The sequence below is a fragment of the Hydractinia symbiolongicarpus genome, chromosome 10, assembly GCF_029227915.1.
Source record: "Hydractinia symbiolongicarpus strain clone_291-10 chromosome 10, HSymV2.1, whole genome shotgun sequence".
NCBI lineage: Eukaryota > Metazoa > Cnidaria > Hydrozoa > Anthoathecata > Hydractiniidae > Hydractinia > Hydractinia symbiolongicarpus.
Genome location: NC_079884.1, coordinates 13,118,608 through 13,136,393, shown reverse-complemented (window position 1 = coordinate 13,136,393; position 17,786 = coordinate 13,118,608). Strand labels below are relative to the sequence as shown.

Sequence of the window (17,786 nt, the reverse complement as noted above, 5' to 3'; positions counted from 1 at the left end):
TATAATTGATTTAAATTTGAAATTATGTTTTAAAATTCGTAGAAAGTCGGACTGTGTTTCACATAAAAGTTACCTCAAGAGATAATTTTCGCGAAAACTAAGTTTCGCAAAGTCCTAATAGTTTGCGAGAATTAAATTTCGCGAAAAATCACAAACAGCCATTTCCTATTCATTCCCCCGAACATCAGTCGTCATACTTTTGCAGAATGCAAAAAGGAAAGAAATTCTTTGCAGTTATCATAAATCCACCACCCGCACAATGAGCGACGCTTTACAATACAGACTTCAAGGTTAAATTTTCTTATTTCATTTACCAAACTAGTGAAAATTACCAAATACTTACAAACCAGGATAATAGATTGAACTCGTTACTGGCATTGTAGTACCTCGTTCTGGTTCTCTATAAAGTTGAGGCAAAATATCCTGGGAAAAAAACTGTCGGAAAGTCCGAACTGTGTGTTACTTACATAGAAACGGCTTTCCCAACTGCTTGTGGTTATGAGCTATGAATTTCCGCTGTTCTGTGCAAAAAATTATGTCCGGGATTGTTGTTCCCAAAGCTGTCCCAATGTCTGTCTGACTACATATCAGTCCTAATAACGAGATTGATATGAACCGTATTTTGTGACAATTAAGCAAGAATTAACAAACAAATAAATAAAATTACTGTTTGTTGATATACAGTGTCATGTCTCTGAATACAAACAACTAAATGCTGACGGCCTGGAACCAAGGTTGTTATTTGTTATTCCATTTCTTCTGATAGCTTATGATGATTTAATTAGAAACCATTGAACGCTATTGAATTTTAATCTCTACAATAGAAAGCTGCAAATCCAAAGCATTGATATTCAGTAAAAGGATTTTTAGTGACATGATGTAAACGGACAGCGATGGGGAAGAAAAAAATGAAATTTATAATTGCGTTGTTTTCTTTTGTCATGTCGGCGAAATGTTTCGTCCACAAGGAAGGTTATGATTTTGAAGGTAGGATGAGGTCTAACTTACTTTATAGTCTACTTGAAAAGCCTTTTAAAATATGTATGAACAAGCGAGCTTAATATTCAACGCTACCGTAATTAGAAGAGGTATTGGGATACGATATAGAAAAAAGCCGAAATATTTGCCGTCATCAAATAAATGATGCCTCCCTGTTTTAAACGCCCCTTCTTAATTAACGCCCTTTAGTAAGGGGCGCTTTATTGAATCCTTAGACTAGCAGGATTAATGATGAAGATATTTGAGAACTCTATTATTTGTGTTTATGTTGCCCTTCCTTTCTTTCACAGAAACATGCACTACTTTCAAATTTATCAACTACCATAAAACTTAGAACAGAGAATGATTCAGTTGGTTAAAGAGAGTTTACTTTAAAATAAACGGCCTCCCTTCAAGTACACGCCCCCTGAAAATATCAAAATTTTATCAACGTCGTCCAGGCATTATGAAAGCATCACAGTACTCAATCTATTGAAAAGCTTAAGTAAGAAATTTTGAATCAACAAATTTTTTTTATTGTTTTAACATCGAAAAAGTACAAACTTCTTACTAAGCTTATAATAAATGCTAATTGGTTTAAATTAACACAATTCTTTTTATTGACAAAAATTATTAATGCATTTTTCCACTGCAGCTAATGCAGCACAACTTCTTACCCAAGCTCCTTAACAAATGAAATTTTTCAGAAATTTGTAAAATGGAAACTGTTGTAATAGAATTGTTAATATGGCTATTATTTCAACCTCGTCCCCAGAGCTCTCCTACGTCTATGGTATTCAGAATTACATACTAGGCTCGTAGAAGAGCCCTAGTAACGAGGTTCGCCATTTATTCATCAAAAAGGTTACTTAAAACTTTTTGGCCATATTTATCTGTACCCGGTAGTATAAATAGATAAATGTGAATGTCAAGTATGACGTCATGCTTTATTCCACTTCACTGATAAATATTTTCAGGACCAACAGTCATTACTACTGAAATGCGACTTCACAATGATCTATTCCGAAACGGTAGTGGATCGTCATTTCCAAATCTTAACGGACCAGTTAATGTCACCTTTGGTTTAACACTTCAGTCAGTTGTTGATATACGCGAATCTGGTGAGGCGATCATACTGAGTGCTTACGTCAGGCAGGTGATAACATTTACTTGTGTAGTTTTCCACATTCTAAACCTATACAAGACTCATTTTTTACTATATGTTGGCCTTGTCTATGGCGTGTTAACTAGGCATATTAATTTGTTTCCTTACCAGTTTGATTTAAAGTCCTCGGAAACGTTCTGTTGACTTAGGTGCGGCCTGTAATTTGCAAAAGGGCGTTAACAGGAACTGGAACCTAGAGACAAAGTTGAGCATCTATATACAATTATAGATCATCTGACTACGTTCTATCTTCTGTTTCAATTTTTCTGAACTGAACACATTTCTGGGACTGTTTACAAAAGTGTAGCTGCGGTAGAGGACTAAAAGCCATGGGAGCGAAGTTGTAGTCTGTGTTTAAAGTTTTCATCATATTCACGTGTTGATTAAAAACGCTAACTTCTGAATAACACGCTTGAACACAGAGAATACTACTTAATGTCTTCATATATAAGTTTAAAATAAACTATAGATTACGACATAAACTTTACAGGTTTTAATATGCTAACACGTGACACACAGTACAGAAAATACAGACCCATGAACCACAGTACTAAACCTAAAACAAACCACCCAGGATAAACCTTAATCATGTCAATAAATACGCTTTAATAAACGCCCAAAGCATACTGTCCAAAATAAATAAAAGTTCATAGCCCTTTATTTGAAGGAGGTGAACCAAAAAAGAAGTACTTATGTTTTCTTGTAAACAGTAAACAAGGTTTATTTTTCAATTTTGTGCCCAATATAATGCACATCTTTTTTAATTAGCGCCCAGGGCGTATAGTCGGTCACTTATAGTATAAGTTGAAATTTGGCTATTCATTTATATCTCATTAGCAATCAATGAACAATGTTGTATTTATTTAGGTGTGGATGAATAAAGATTTAGCATGGGATCCAGCACTTTATGATGGAATCAAGAAAATAAATATTCGTCCAGAAATTTCATGGACTCCGGACATTTTCATCTATGCCAAGTAAATGTTTCGTTGTTGTCTTCCTTGAAAACTCTTTTATAACACTATATTTTCCGCTATCCATTCTCTCCCAAAGAGGTCTGGTAACGAGAATGTTTGTTATCTTGTAAATGCGGCACATAACACGTTAAACGAATAATCGAACGAGTTTACAGAACAATTAAGGAATAATAAGGCTGCAGAATTTTAGTCTATCTCTTTGGTTTGGATCTTTTTTTATGTTGTTTCAAAACGGCTTTAAGATTTGGCCTAGGAAGATGGGCTAATTAGTAAACCGGGAAAATTTAAAAAAATAACAATAACAACAAAACAAAAGAGCCGGCAACCGATTAACTCTAACTTTTAAAGGGATGAATGAAGCACAAAGAATCTTTTACTGTTTTACATTTTTCAGCCTTGAAGATGACAAGAATTACAATGGACTGTTAAGCACAATGAAAACTAACATCATACTCTCTTCAAGCGGTTCTCACTTTTGGCATGCTCCGGTTACACTGAAACTCGGCTGCACGATGAATTTCCGTGACTATCCTTTTGACAGTCAAGTATGTCCATTACAGTTCGGAAGTTTCACATATGATATGTCGAAACTTGTTCTCCATCCTGAACCTGTTGATATGGAGTCATACACCGGTAAGTGTTCACAACCTCGTTTCAAAGAAAAGAAAAAGAAACCCTGGAACCAAGGTTGATATTTTCTATAAACATTCTTGTCACACTTGATAGAGTGTAAAATATCGCTTGTTTTGTGTACAAGGGGAATATTAAAATGATTTTGTGTTTGTTTGTTTTTTATTTTAACGGTGAACATTTAAAAGATAACGTTAATAAAGGGCGCAAATAACACCAGCAAGGGCGTAAAATGGAACCAGTGAGATGCCTCAAAACTTGACTAAGGTTTTTGGAATTAAATGCTTCAGCAATTTTTGCTATTTTCGCAAATTCAATGTTGCATAAGGTATAGAATTCTGCAGATATTAAAAATTATTTTTCATGCCCATTTTACCAGCCTATCCTTCCCCCAACCCCGTCCCCAGGGAACTTCTACGATTATTATATTCCGTTGAGCAGCAAATTTTTGGTGTAAAACGAGATCTCTGCTCACAGTACATTTTTTATTAACATAACAGGACCGTTTACAAGTTTTTTCTCAAAATACTAAGCTGTAGTTAAATTGGACCATGATCCATCAACATATACAGATGCACTGACTTGGCCAAATACATCGTTACTTACTATGGCCGGAGACCCAGCATAATTTTTCCTGTCCATAGGAAATCAGAATAGTTAAGAGGTTCTCATCAAATTACGTTGGATCTCAAAACGATTTTACTGCGGTCAGAATACTGACCGCGCTTTTTGATTGGTTAATTCTTTGTTCTTTGCTCATGTGGCCAATATCGGGAAAGTCTTTGTTTTGAACGCGAATGGTCTGACTCACCCAAATAAATAAAATTATTCTTGAATTATTTAAAAGGGTAAGGCGTAACCAGGCTGACTTTGTGTAATTGGTTGATCGTAATGCAGAGTTTGCTTTAGGTGGATTTGAATTTTAGGGATTTGCTCTAATATTTGTTTGCGTGTAAGCTGAATTTGCGTGTAAACTAAATTGGATATTTTGAAAAAAGGTTAGTTAATTAGCCTACGTTACTTATATATATATATATGATAAAGTTATTTTTAGAAAGCACAGAATGGTTATTTCTATCCATGGATGGAACAAAGCAAAGAAAGGCATATCCAGGAAGAACGAATCCTTTCTCTGATGTTGTGTACACACTGAAAGTAAAAAGGAAACCGTTAAATCTACTGATCAATCTTGTGATTCCGAATTTAATGTTGGCATTCCTGACCATCCTTGTCTTCATCTTGCCTATTAATGCAGGTATTTAAAATATTTTATTTTCACGTGAGGAAAATTTCGCGGTTTTGCGCTTATTTTTTCAAAAAATTGCGACATTAAATTCTGCAAAATATTAGGGCTTTTTTAACTACAAATTTTGATTACACAAAATTTAAAAAATTTCGATAGAGTATTAAATCCATATTTATAGTATTTCAAAAATCCTTGTTTAATAAAATACTGATATTTTTGATCACCCATGAAACTATTCTGTGAAACCTTTTTCTATTAACTATAGTGAAACTAACTAGCTACTTTCCGTAAACTGTAAAAATGAATTCCGTGGAAATACGAAGAACTTTCTGGTTTTATTTTTCTCTCTCGTTGAGTTTACCCGCCCGGGCGGATTTACGATTTTTTATCCTGTGTACCCAAAATAGGCTAAAGGCACCAAAAAGGATGTCAAAAGCGGTGGTGGGGCGTTGCAGGCTTTTGTTAGCCGCAACGAGGACGGTAACGCTATTAAAGATATCAGAGGAGCTTAAACTTGTCGTTCAGAGACTTTGTTTTGAATTTCTTTTATAGGTGAAAGAGCGTCATTCGTGCTGACTATATTACTAGCGTTAAGCTGGTATATGACGTCTAATGTTAACACAATGCCAAGCAGTTCAGAAGCGATTCCGTTCTTTTCATACTTTCTCGGAATGGTTCTCTTCACTGTCCCGTTCCTCTTGGTTTGTCTCTGTTATTCAATTGGTTGTCATTACGCAAAGTCCAACATTGTACAACTACCGAAATGGATGAGGTATTGCATATTGGGCAAGCTAAGTGTCTTTTTTAATCTCGATACCAGACGAAAGGAACCGAAATGGCGGAGACAGTTGCGACGTATTAAAAAACTAAATGTAAACGCCTTGATGGATGATGAGGATGAATTGAATGAGGAGATTGATAATTCCATTGATGATTTCTATCCTGGTAAGCTGTGGTCACACCAAGACACTTTGGAAACAGCATTCAACAAAGACGAGGAAATGAGTAAACTAGAACATGTATTTAGTGAAAAAACAACTCGTCTGTTGAACCATCAATTATCTGTTCTTTTGCAGAACATGGAAGAGGACGACGATGCCAAATGGCTGCAAAAACAATGGCGGATCATTGCACTGACGTTAGATAAACTTTTTATGTACATCTTTTTGGGTATTCTTTCGACAACAACTTTTTCCTGCATCATCAGGGTTACACAAATTGAGTAAAATGTATGATTTTTTTTGTACCTGAGATGTTTGTAAAGAAATAATTTTTTTTATAAAACAATGTGAAACAAATTACTTGTGTATAAAGCGTATCTCGGTACCTAATTGGCACAGCTGCAACTCAACCCTTTTGGACAGACAGGCGACGGCTAGTAAGATGACGCTAGCGAGATGTGATTATATCTCCCGAAGCCAAAAGAAAACGGGATATTTATGTTAATACTGTAATTTTTTCATGATAAGTTTTTAAATCTCGTTAGTTGCGACAAACGAAAAATTTTTTTCTGCTGATTAGCCCAGACTACACAAAAATAAATGTGTAAATTTCAACTTCATCAGAATTAAATAATGCTTCAAAAAGCCTTTGGAAAACTGTATAAATGCAGGGGAAGTGATGTCATCAAATTTCTTTTTCACGAATTTGCGAATTTTAATTCTCGCGAAATAGTAAGTCTTGCTAACTTCGCAAAAATTAGTTCTTGGGAAAGTTAATCAACTTAAGGTAGTTACGATTGTGCTCAATTAAGTATTCCAACAGTTTTTCTGAAATAATCTGCCTAGACTGGAGATTTCTACAAGATTAAGAACTGGATTGCAAATGATTCGGTAAAGGCAAATAAATTTTGTCAGTACCTGCCATGGCTTTAAGGGTTGTAAAAGGTTTAAAACTTCATAGAAAATTTGTTACAGGGCTAAAGAAATAATTCCACTCCACAATGTACTAGAAAAAAAGTAAAAAAAAAAAAACGTTTTGAGCATGCGCATTGGTAATTTCTAATATTCTTCTCGAAATTTTTCTTTTTGTGCCTATTCGAGAGCGAGTACAAATATTAAAATGAGAACAATGGCAAGGCGAAAATACTATAGATCTTCTCTTTTTTCCTGAAATACACAGCAAAGATCTTTAAGGTAGATACTACCAGTTTAGGTCGCAAAAATTTGTAATGTACTGTAAAGTGCTCAAAATTTAACAAAAAAATACAAACAATTTCAGGCTAAACCAGTGAAAAATACGAAGCTGACTGAAGTCAAATTCTTATGAAAAGGTTGTAATGCTTACAGCTGTTACCCCAAAATCAAAAAAATATTATGATTATGAAACACATATATTGAGCAACCAGAATATACAAAAATAAATGCATGAACATTTACTCATCATCTTCTTCCTCCTCATCACTAAAATAAGATGAAGGTTTTATTAATTTCTTTTTAATAACTGGTTCACTTTCATGAGTATTTTCATTTTCGGTATAATCAAAAGTATTTTCTCTCTTTCGACTCCATCCTTCTTGGTTAAGTTTGGCTTCTTGTTCAATAACATAACTCAAACTTGATTCAAATAAATCTTCTCCAGTATCTTCCTCCGCATCATCATTATAATAGTCTTGTATTAATTTTTTGCTTCTGTCTTTTTCTTCTTCCCTTTTCTTTTTACTCTTTTTTTCCTTTTTCGGTGGAGGTTCCCTGTTACCTAATAGATTTTTTGGGCAATCATAACTTAAATGTCCTTCTTCTCCACACTCATAGCACGAACTCTTGTCTGGGTACTCCTTCTTTTTAATAAATTCAGCAGCCCTGCCATTATCTTTTGCTATAACACATTTTATCTTGCGTCCAAATAACTCTTTCTCGTTAATTCCTTTACATGCTTTTATTGCAGAATCTCGATCAATAAATTGAATAAATGCCACACCCTTACTTTCTCTTGTCACTTTGTCTCTAAGTATAGTCACTTTAACAATTTGACCAAACTTTGAGAAGACTTTGTGTACATCACTGTTGGTCAATGAAAATTGTAAATTCCCCACATACACAGTACTTTTGCTTGGTACAAGCCCACCACTCATTTTGTTTACATGTATTTAACCTAGCTGTCTAAAATTAAAAAAAATATGCAAGTAAGTGCCAAGGGCATCTAGATAGTAGTGACATACATTCTGGTAGGTAGAAAAAAAAGTAATCAAAGAAATCTATTAAAAAAGAAAAAAAGCTTATTTGGTGAATTTTTTTTAAAAAGGGAAAGAGTTAGTTAAAATAAAATTAATTTCGGCAACTTTTGAATTTTGTTTCTTTAAAAAATATGTTACAATGATAGCTATTTCACCCTAATGGCCGTGCAAACAAAAATCTGCAATCTTTTGCTTACATTTACATTTAATGCTTACATTTAAATAAACATATACCAACATATACGAAGCAGAAGGTATCAATCTATACCTTTAATAAAAAGCCTCAGCAACGTTTCTGTTCTGCGACCTCTATCCTCTAACAAAACGGTTGGCTATATAACTACCTAATATTTACCGTTAATATTTCACTTCTCTTGTCATCTCTTTTTGCTCAGTTGACAAAGTACATGGCTATAACACAATCTCCGGCCTTGGTCAGGGTCTATCATATTGTATTTATTATATATCTATTTCACTGCTACCAACACTAGTGAAATTTACAGAATAAGCAGCCCACAATGCAGGGGTGGTTCACTAATGAGGAAATTTGTGTGCAATGGAGCATGACAATTTAGTCTTTTTTTATCTTTCAGTAAATATAAAAACCCTATACATTATTAGTGTCAAATTAGGCAGGCCAGAAAATGTTTTTAGGAAAAAAATTATCATTGCCACACATGATTCTGCTTCGCCAAAACATGGCAAGCAGCCATTAACTAACTACATCTGGAGTATTTTATTTAACGATTTCTTGATCACTCATACCCGGCCTATAATTGGGCAGTTGCAAAATAATTGTTCTCAGTCATAGGTACATGTGGCCTTGCCTTTTATGAGCAATTAGGCGAAGTTTTCTGAATTGATTTTGGAAATCAAAATGAAATGGTAGCTATATCTCTTTGCCTTTTGACCACAATTATGATAATTAATGTTTATCACCCGCTCTTCGATTTATTGAATTGTATGACCAAGGTTATTGCATAGTTTATGCCAAATCTTTAAATGGAGGAAGAGTGTCCAAAGTGAGGCTAACGTGTTCTTGTCATTTTAGAACTAAATGCAGAACTTTTTAAAAAAAATTATTTACGTTCAACAAGTTTAATTGGTTTTTAATTGGTTCAACATGATTTTCAAATTTGTTTTAATGATACGTCATTAACACCTGTACATCATATCATAAATGATATCATATCAACTAGTTTCCGAACTTTTCCAAATCGTTTCAAAATAGTTTGTTATAAAATCGTTTAGGGGAGAAATTTTGAAACATATACAATGAAAATCTTTTCAATTCGTATAAAAAGTGACACGATCTTGGAGACAATCCCTTAAACAGGATGCAAGTTGAAAATGGTAATTAAAATATTGCGTATTTTAACCTAACTACTCATTAGCCTGTGGAAAATCCACGGGTTCGCCAGTCCTTTTTATACCGCATTGCGTGCTTCTCGCTATTGCGCAGCTAAGCTACCATTTTGCTGGACAGTTAGACAGACAGACAGACTATCCATTCTGAACAAAGATTCTTTGTGATTTTTTCTTAGGAGTGTGAGAAAAGCCATTAAAGATTGTTATGTCTTAACATAGGTTGCATATGGCTACATACCATGAGTTGTATAACTAGATAGTATGACCTAATTATCCCACCGTCACCTAATTAGGTAACCAAGAGCCCCAGCATATTTTTTGTTGTCACCAGAAAATCGGAACTGTAAGGGTTAGAAAAATTACGCTGGGTCTCAAATGATGTTCTTCGGTTAGAATACTGACAGCGCTTATATTGTTCTTTGCTTATGTGTGGTCAATATCATGAATCAGCAAGAATGGCCTCACTCACCCAAACAAATATAATTAATTCTTGTATTATTGAAGAGGGTAAGTAATGATCACGCTGACTTTGTGCTTATTGGTTGATTTTACTTTGAGGTTTGCTATTTGTTTGCATCTAAACTTTGATTTGAGAGAAACTGAATTTGATATCAAGAAAGCTTAGTAACTAGGCTACTCTAATTAGGGTGCTTACCTTACCCTGACTATTAGCTAAATGTTGGTGTAACGGCACGCATTTATATGGCTGGGACAAATTTTTTTCAAATTTTCCATTTTTTTTTATTTACCGACCGACCGATTAACCCTATTTTGTGATTAAAATGACTCTAAACACCACTTTTTGACAATGCAAAAGTTACAACGTCTTAATGCAAAAGTTACAACGTCTTACCAAGACATGTGAGTTTAGAACTGTTACGTGCAACCCCCAAAATGTAATCAATGAAAGAATACCTTTCAGATTTAACATGTAATGTTACTTGTTATCAGCTACATATCTTTTTTATTTGACGCAGCTCCAGTCGCCATTTTTTTAAAATGTCGAGGCATAGGTGATATACATTCTCCACCCTCGTCCCCAGGGTTTTAATGCCTAAATATGGAAAGAATAGCAAAAATAGGACGATTTTAGGCAGTATAAATAATAGAGTTTAATTGAGCAAAATAACACAGGTAATTTTAAAGCTGGCACGAAATGGACGTGGTTGAGCTCGTTATTGTTTTCCATCCATCAACTGACTTCCTCGTTCGTGCTCGGTGGGAATATAGTCATAACAAACACTTTCTTATGACTATGGTGGGAACATAGATATTCACCTGTATGTATCAGCAATTTAGTAGATTTGAGTTGAGCTGAGCGAGTAATACGTTCACATTTGTAGAATTGGTCTTACATTCAGTTACTTTTTTAACAGACGGATGAAACAAAAAAATCGTTGCTCGCGATGCCTTTTTCTGAGTTTTCAAAGAACAGAAAAGCAATCAAAATGACAGTTAAAAAGTATACCTTTACAAGGAGGAAATTTTAAATAGTCCACTTGGCAGTAGGGGTTAGTGGGTCAGAAGGAGAATTTATATTCGTTGTTTTCAGAGCTAGTATGAAAGTCGTTAATAGCAGTTTCAAAGCGGTTATGCTTGTAAATACAGGCACATTTCTTTCTTATCCTTAGAACGTGTATATTTCTTCCAGTCCTTATGTTTATATATTCAAAATCATCCGTAAATCTGACTGTATATTCTTCTCTTGACCTCATAACATTCATAGGTTTATGTCCACAAAAAGCCACGCAAAATAGAAATAAACCATAGCCCACAGTAATAACAGTTTTTTATTTCACTTCATCATAAAGACAACGTAACATTCTCGAACTTTGATTAGCTAATCTAAACGCAAAAAGTGGTGTTTAAAAATATCCAAAATTGTGTTATATAATTGCTCCAATTTCTTAGAATATGTGTGTAGTCCTCAACTCGACGGTGATTTAATTGACGGTCCGCAGTTAGTGAAAAAAAATTACTTAAGTGCCAGACATCAAAACTAAATGAAAAATACATGTAAAAAATCAGTGAGTATAAACAAAACTTTGGTAAATTATTACAGGAAGTAAAAATAACTTTAAAATTAAAAAAAATTTCTTAATTACTGAATGACATTTTTACTTGCCAACGTTCCAATTTCCGTATATCTTCAACAATGCACCTATTCCACGAAAAATTTAGGACAAGCTATATATTTCGCGCATTGACCAACTTCAGGTGAATTTTGTCAGCGTAAGTGACGATGCTGTTCAATCAATTATTTTTTAATTTTTCTAACAGCTCGTTTCATGCGTCTTTTTTTAATGCCACCCATCGAATTGGACGATGAACCCATGTTAAACATATTTCCGGTATTGGCAGGGCTTGGTGCAAAGATATTCTGTGTTGATTGGTCAGTGGAATTAAATGTCGATACAACACTGTTAGTAAAATTGAAAGATGGCAAATTGTTTGCAGCCGGCAAATCAAAACCAGATGAAACTTTTAGCGATTCGAAAATACTCCGTTTCGCGATTGCTGCGTCGCAAGTATGAAAATGGTTTACAGTAGATGCCCCAAAGCCAAAGATACCACTCTGAGCGGACGCTTCACCTGATCCAAATGCAGGTTTTGACACACCGTTATTACCAAAATTAAATCCTGAATTCGTAGTAGGTGCATTGGGCTGAAGCTGGAATCCTCTGTTTGTAGCAGGAGGTTGGCTTTCTCGAAATATCGCGTTATTCTTATAGCTGAAGTCAAAGGATGATGTGGTACTAAAAACATTTCAGGTTTCTCTTACTGTGGTATTTCCTCGAAAGTTAAATCCACTAGTGGAATTGCTACTACCTAAGTTAAAGCCACTGTTCGAGATCGTTGGTATAACATTTGTCGGTATCTTAACGGTAGTCGCAACAAGTGACGGTGTAGTCAAATTAAAATTGTTATCCGTGCCAAGTTCAAAAGAAACGCAAGTTTTTGGAGCAGTTAGAAGTTTTCTACCAGGATTTTGTCACCTTTTGCGTTGTCAGTGTCAAAAGTGTCAAAAATGTCAAAAGCGGACCCTGCTTGTGAAGATACACCAGTTGACTCAGTAAACAAGTTTAAGTTGGAAATAAAAATAGATAGCTTCGAGAAATCGAATGTTTCACTTTTACTTGATGGTGCATTAAGACCAAAAGAGAAATTGTTTTGGTTTTCCGTTTTCGTGGCGAATGTTGGTTTGGTCCCCTTAAACAGAGCGGCCTTGACAGATTGGAGTGTTTTATCCTTATGCGTCTGTTGGCTTAATGGTTGTAATTCAGCATCGCTGGCAGATTGTGACGCAAAAATTGACTTCGTTTGTAGCTTAAATGGTTGAACTTTTTTAGCAGATGCAACAGCAAGAAATTCACTTTCTGCAGCCTCTCCAATGCTTTTAAAGAGCGGCTTGTCTTTAGAAACTAAATCTTATTCGACAGTTGATTCTTTAATAGACTTTTCGGCGTCAGCCATGATGGGTTTAGTAAACGAAAATCCAAACGATTGCAAATTTGAGTTTTGGCCGAATAAAAAAGATGGCTTTTCGACAACAGACGACTGGACAATTGCTTTGTCAGTCTTGGAATCAGATGGTTCACCAAATAAAAATGTAGTTTTGCTTCCTGATGGATCAGTTACTTTTTCAATGGAAGTTGATTTTCTGGTTGGAGAATTAGCTGCGGGGTTTCCAAATGAAAATGTTGATTTGTTGGTTGCAGAATCAACTTGGGGCTGACCAAATGAACATTTTGGTTTGCTGGTTGCAAAGTCAACTGTGGGTTTTTGAAATGAAAAAGATGCAACGGAGACAACAAGGAAATATCAGAGGAATTCATCGCATCAGCATTACTACCCTTCGTACCAGGTACCAGCGAGATCCTTCGTCGAGTTTTAAGACAACACAAGATCAAATGCAATCTTAACTCTAAAGACACCCTAAGAAGCACTTTGTCTAAACCAAAAGACAAAATAAACATGGAAGAACAAAACAATGTTGTTTACGAAATCCCGTGTAAAGATTGTGATGCAGTGTATATAGGCGAAACAAAAAGAAAGTTTAAGCAACGAGTACAAGAACATATGCGCGCAGTGAGAAACGGAGATGTGAAGAAAAATGAAATTGCGGACCACAGCTGGAGCAGAAGTCATCAGGTTAATTGGGATGAGAAGAAAATCATTGACAGAGAATCCAGAACAACGGCCAGGAAGATTAAAGAAACCATCAACAGTGTAGAACGTAAAAAAGTGTAGTTACCTACATCTAGGTCCGAAAATGTTAATTACCGTAATTAACTGTAATTATCAGCTCGTTTCTGATTGGTTAATTTTTTATTAATTTTTATGAATTTCGATCCTCTGCAATTATATAAATACATGTGCAACATCATTTTACTTCGCCCGATGATGGGAGAAGGATCTCCCGAAACGTCGCCTACTAAACTATCATGTTCAAGAAATGATAAACTTTCCACAGTAATATGAATACTGAACAGACAAACCGAAATAATATCTTCAATAACGATTTGTTAATTGCAGAATCAACTGTGGGCTGACCAAATAAAAAATTTGATTTGCTGGTTGCAGAATCAACTTGGGGTTTCCAAATAAAAATGATGATTTGCTGGTTGTAGAATCAACTGTGAGCCGATCAAATGAAAACATTGGTTTGCTGGTTGCAGAATCAACTGTGGATTTTCCAAATGAAATTGATGACTTGCTGGTTGCAGAATCAACTTAGGTTTTTTCAAATGAAAATGTTGATTTGCTGGTTGCAAGGTCAAACGTGGATTTTCCAAATGCAAATGTTGATTTGCTGGTTGCAGAATCAACTGTGGATTTTCCAAACGAAAATGATGATTTTTTTATTGCTGAATCAGACGCAGGTTTCCCAAACATAATTAATGTTTTGTTCGTTGTTAAATCAGCTGTGGGTTGACCAAATGAAAATGATGATTTGTTGGTTACCGAATCACCTGTCGGCTGACCTTTCGAAGATGTTGATTTATTGGTTGTTGACTCAGATGGTGGTTGACTAAATAAAAATTGTATAAATTGTGGATGACTTGATTTTCAATTTACTACATTGATATTGTAATCGTTGGCATTTTTGTGGCAGTTCTAAGATAAGCCAGGAGGTCCAGCATAATTTTTCTTATAAATATAAAAGAATTGGCCACATGAATAATTTTCCTAGAATATGAATGATTTTCATACGAATGATTGTTCTAGAATATAAATAATTGTTTTAGCGTATGAATGACTTTCTTAGAATATAAATGATTTTTAATGAATATGGATGTTTTTTATACTTGCGAGTTTAATTAACATTCGTAATGAATGCCCTGGATTTTGTGAAAAAATGCTCTGGTTCTTCGCCTTTTGATCTCGTTCTTCGTTTTTTGATTGTGCAAGGGGGTAAGGGAATCCCTAGCAGAAGTTTTATTCCCGTTACTAAAATATGCAACATCTTTTAAAAAATAAAGCTTTATAAAGAAACATTTCTTTAGATCTTAATATGCCTGTTCTTTACATATTAAAGTCGTATTAGTTTCACAGTCATAGCGTTTTGTCATGCCTTCAAATTAATGGCTCTCCCCCCTCTCCCTTTAAAAACGAGACCCAAAATCCCTACCCTTCTTTCTTTTCACATATCACATTTTATGTTACCTTATTAAAGCTTCACTTTACAGCCTATTAACATTATCAGCCTGGAGCCATCACTATGAATCACTTGGCATAGAAAACAGGCTATTCCATCTTGTGTCGTTGGCAGGATTAGTGGAGAATTTCTAGCTGCTAACAATGAAATTTGCACTGGCTACTGGGGATTTATTTAAGCTGAATGAATGTAAAACTCATGGATAAAATGGCCTTTTTTGATAAAAGAAACTTTTTACCTCATTTTCTTTCTGTTCCTGTTACCAATAAATATTTTTGAATTTCCGCGCCCGAAGGCGTAGGAAATTCTTTAAAACAGTCGTTTTTTTCTTTTGGAGCATTTTTTGAGAAAAAATCGACCCTGGGATTACACGACGGAGTCACAGATGTAAACTTCGCACCCAAGCTCCCCAACTACTGGGAACTCATCTAAATGATGTTTCAGGACAAAATTAGTATTTGTTTTCAACAAAATTTGGCACAGTTAACAAAAAAAGTATGCTGAACATAATGGTGACATAATAATTTTGATTTTTGTCACCTAAATGCCATTTTAGGCCAAAATTGATCCAAAAATTAAAACCATTTCATTTTCGGCTAAATCTGGCACAGTTAACAAATAAAGTATGCTGAAAATGATGATGGTACAAAAGTTTGATTTTTGTCACCTAAATGTCATTTTGGGCCAAAATTTAACCAAAAATTAAAACTGCTTTATTTTCGACAAAAATTGGCACAGTTAATAAAAAAAATATGCTGAAAATGATGGTCACAGCAAAATTTTGATTTTTTGTCAACCAAATGCCGTTTAAGACCATAAACGTTTCAATCGCAAGACTTACCATGAATGTTAGGCTGTATTTTTTGTTAGCAATTTATTTTAAAATGTGAGTTTATTATGACACGTTTCGTTTTGTTTGCGTTTGTTGTAAGATATAATGTCACTTGTGTAATTTATCTTCAGAGGTTCATGCACCAAACCTCCTCAAATGTTTAGCACAATAACACAACGAATTAGCAGGTTTTCATCAAATATTTTGGTAGCGAGCGGAAATTCTTAGAGCCCCCAGGGCTTCTTGTTGATTTTAAAAAATTAAAATATTACTGAATATTACTGAATATTACTTTTTAAAAAAAATAAAAACATTGTTGACCGCTGCTCTCCTAACAGACAAACTTTGGTTTTGCAAGAACAAAACCTGATTTCCTGTTCTCCACAAACAGAACTTGAACTTGCTAACCTGTTATTCTCCATTTTCAGGTGACTTCTTTTTCAATAAAGGTTTTACTTTCACTTTCACTGTTTACATTTATCGATTATTGGTTACCATTTTGAGTTCAGTATACATTTTACAGACCGGATGAGTTAAAAAGATAGACCAAGCAAAGCCGGGGTACCGGAGAAATCATCCAATGCATGTTAATAGCACGAGGCACGCAAAAAAACAAGTTTAAAATAGTGTCGTGCTTACAAGTTATATTCAGTTATATTCTAGCTGCAAAAACAATAATACGGGGTGAAATCAACCTCGGTCCAAGGGCCTGTAGCGCTTTCTTAATACGAGGATGAAACGAAAAGCTAGAGTACCTACGGTCGCGATTTTTGAAGAATGATTCAAATTTACACTCTAGTGCTCTGTGTGTTCCTCAATTTTCAACTTTAGTTTCCCAAAGTGTTCTTTTGTTTCTTAAACCTATGATGGGTAATAGTTAATAAAGTCTTATGAACATTGTCCTTATCATTTGCATATCGTATATTAGACTAGATGAGCTCGGAGACGAGGTTGTACATTGTACGTTTACAATTCTAAGTTACTTACTTTATGCCCCATAAGCTGACCTAATTGGTCCGTTGTATCAAAATTGTTTTCGCGAAAGAAAATTTTCATAAAAACATCTAAGTTTAGCATGCGACTCCTTTAGGAGACAATCGCATGTTACCCTTCAAAACACAAGCTCCCTTCAAAGTGCGACTATTTAACCCAATAATAGTCCAATACGCAATCCGCCATGTTGCTATTGTGGTTTATAGTAGTTAAATTAATTTTTTTCCACCGTTCATTAAAGAATATTTAAATTTGGAAGTTGAATGCTGACGTTTTTTCATAAATTTTGTTTTTAGTGATGACAGTGAAATAGTATTTTTTAGGTTATTTAGGAAATTTTGATGGTCACCCGTCCATTTTAAAACTTATTTACGCCACGCGATTTTTCTTTCGCCAATGAACTGCGCTTAAATTTTTTGAAACGAGTTTTTTCGTCAAGGATGCATCAAAAACTCTCCTATCTGTTCCCGCAAATAAACTGTTTTTAGTTTATTTTACGAGAACAAACCACAGCGTTTTGTGTAAAAACTCTCGCAACGAGAATTGGCTAACTAAAACTTCTTAAGAAACACTGAGATAGCAAATGCACCCTTTGACTATCAAACTTAAAACTACGAAATTACAAGAACATTTCAAATAGTCAAACAAGAAGCCCTGGGGGCTCTTAGAATTTCCGCTCGCTACCAAAATATTTGATGACAACCTGCTAATTCGTTGTTATCGTGCCAAACATTCGAAGAGGTTTGGTGCTTGAAGCTCTGAA

General features: G+C 34.7%; 3 protein-coding genes across 3 annotated transcripts; 1 reads left to right on the top strand and 2 right to left on the bottom strand.

Moving 5' to 3' along the window:
* Nucleotides 1-141: 141 nt before the first annotated feature.
* Nucleotides 142-6,439, top strand: LOC130613346 (neuronal acetylcholine receptor subunit alpha-6-like). The gene is made up of 6 exons (XM_057434704.1): nucleotides 142-987; nucleotides 1,956-2,134; nucleotides 3,011-3,120; nucleotides 3,515-3,753; nucleotides 4,805-5,005; nucleotides 5,549-6,439. The coding sequence occupies exons 1-6, from the start codon at nucleotides 894-896 to the stop codon at nucleotides 6,220-6,222; spliced, it is 1,497 nt and encodes a 498-aa protein (XP_057290687.1). The 5' UTR covers nucleotides 142-893; the 3' UTR covers nucleotides 6,223-6,439.
* An 870-nt stretch (nucleotides 6,440-7,309) lies between these two features.
* Nucleotides 7,310-10,578, bottom strand: LOC130613351 (zinc finger CCHC-type and RNA-binding motif-containing protein 1-like). Its single transcript, XM_057434709.1, has 2 exons — nucleotides 10,455-10,578; nucleotides 7,310-8,097 (listed from the first exon to the last, which is right to left on the bottom strand). Exon 2 carries the CDS (start codon nucleotides 8,067-8,069, stop codon nucleotides 7,371-7,373), a length of 699 nt encoding a protein of 232 aa, XP_057290692.1. The 5' UTR covers nucleotides 8,070-8,097; nucleotides 10,455-10,578; the 3' UTR covers nucleotides 7,310-7,370.
* Nucleotides 10,579-14,093: 3,515 nt separating this feature from the next.
* Nucleotides 14,094-16,854, bottom strand: LOC130613354 (uncharacterized). The gene is made up of 2 exons (XM_057434713.1): nucleotides 16,439-16,854; nucleotides 14,094-14,571 (listed from the first exon to the last, which is right to left on the bottom strand). Exons 1-2 carry the CDS (start codon nucleotides 16,450-16,452, stop codon nucleotides 14,274-14,276), a joined length of 312 nt encoding a protein of 103 aa, XP_057290696.1. The 5' UTR covers nucleotides 16,453-16,854; the 3' UTR covers nucleotides 14,094-14,273.
* Between the last annotated feature and the right edge of the window lie 932 nt (nucleotides 16,855-17,786).

What these genes read in the sequence shown, in the direction of transcription:
- LOC130613346 (XM_057434704.1), top strand. Translation starts at nt 894, where the DNA reads ATGGGGAAGAAAAAAATGAAATTTATAATTGCGTTGTTTTCTTTTGTC. An exon ending in TGATATGGAGTCATACACCG is followed by an intron (nt 3,754 to 4,804) that starts GTAAGTGTTCAC and finishes AGTTATTTTTAG; the next exon opens with AAAGCACAGAATGGTTATTT. An exon ending in CATCTTGCCTATTAATGCAG is followed by an intron (nt 5,006 to 5,548) that starts GTATTTAAAATA and finishes TTTCTTTTATAG; the next exon opens with GTGAAAGAGCGTCATTCGTG.
- LOC130613351 (XM_057434709.1), bottom strand. Translation starts at nt 8,069, where the DNA reads ATGAGTGGTGGGCTTGTACCAAGCAAAAGTACTGTGTATGTGGGGAAT.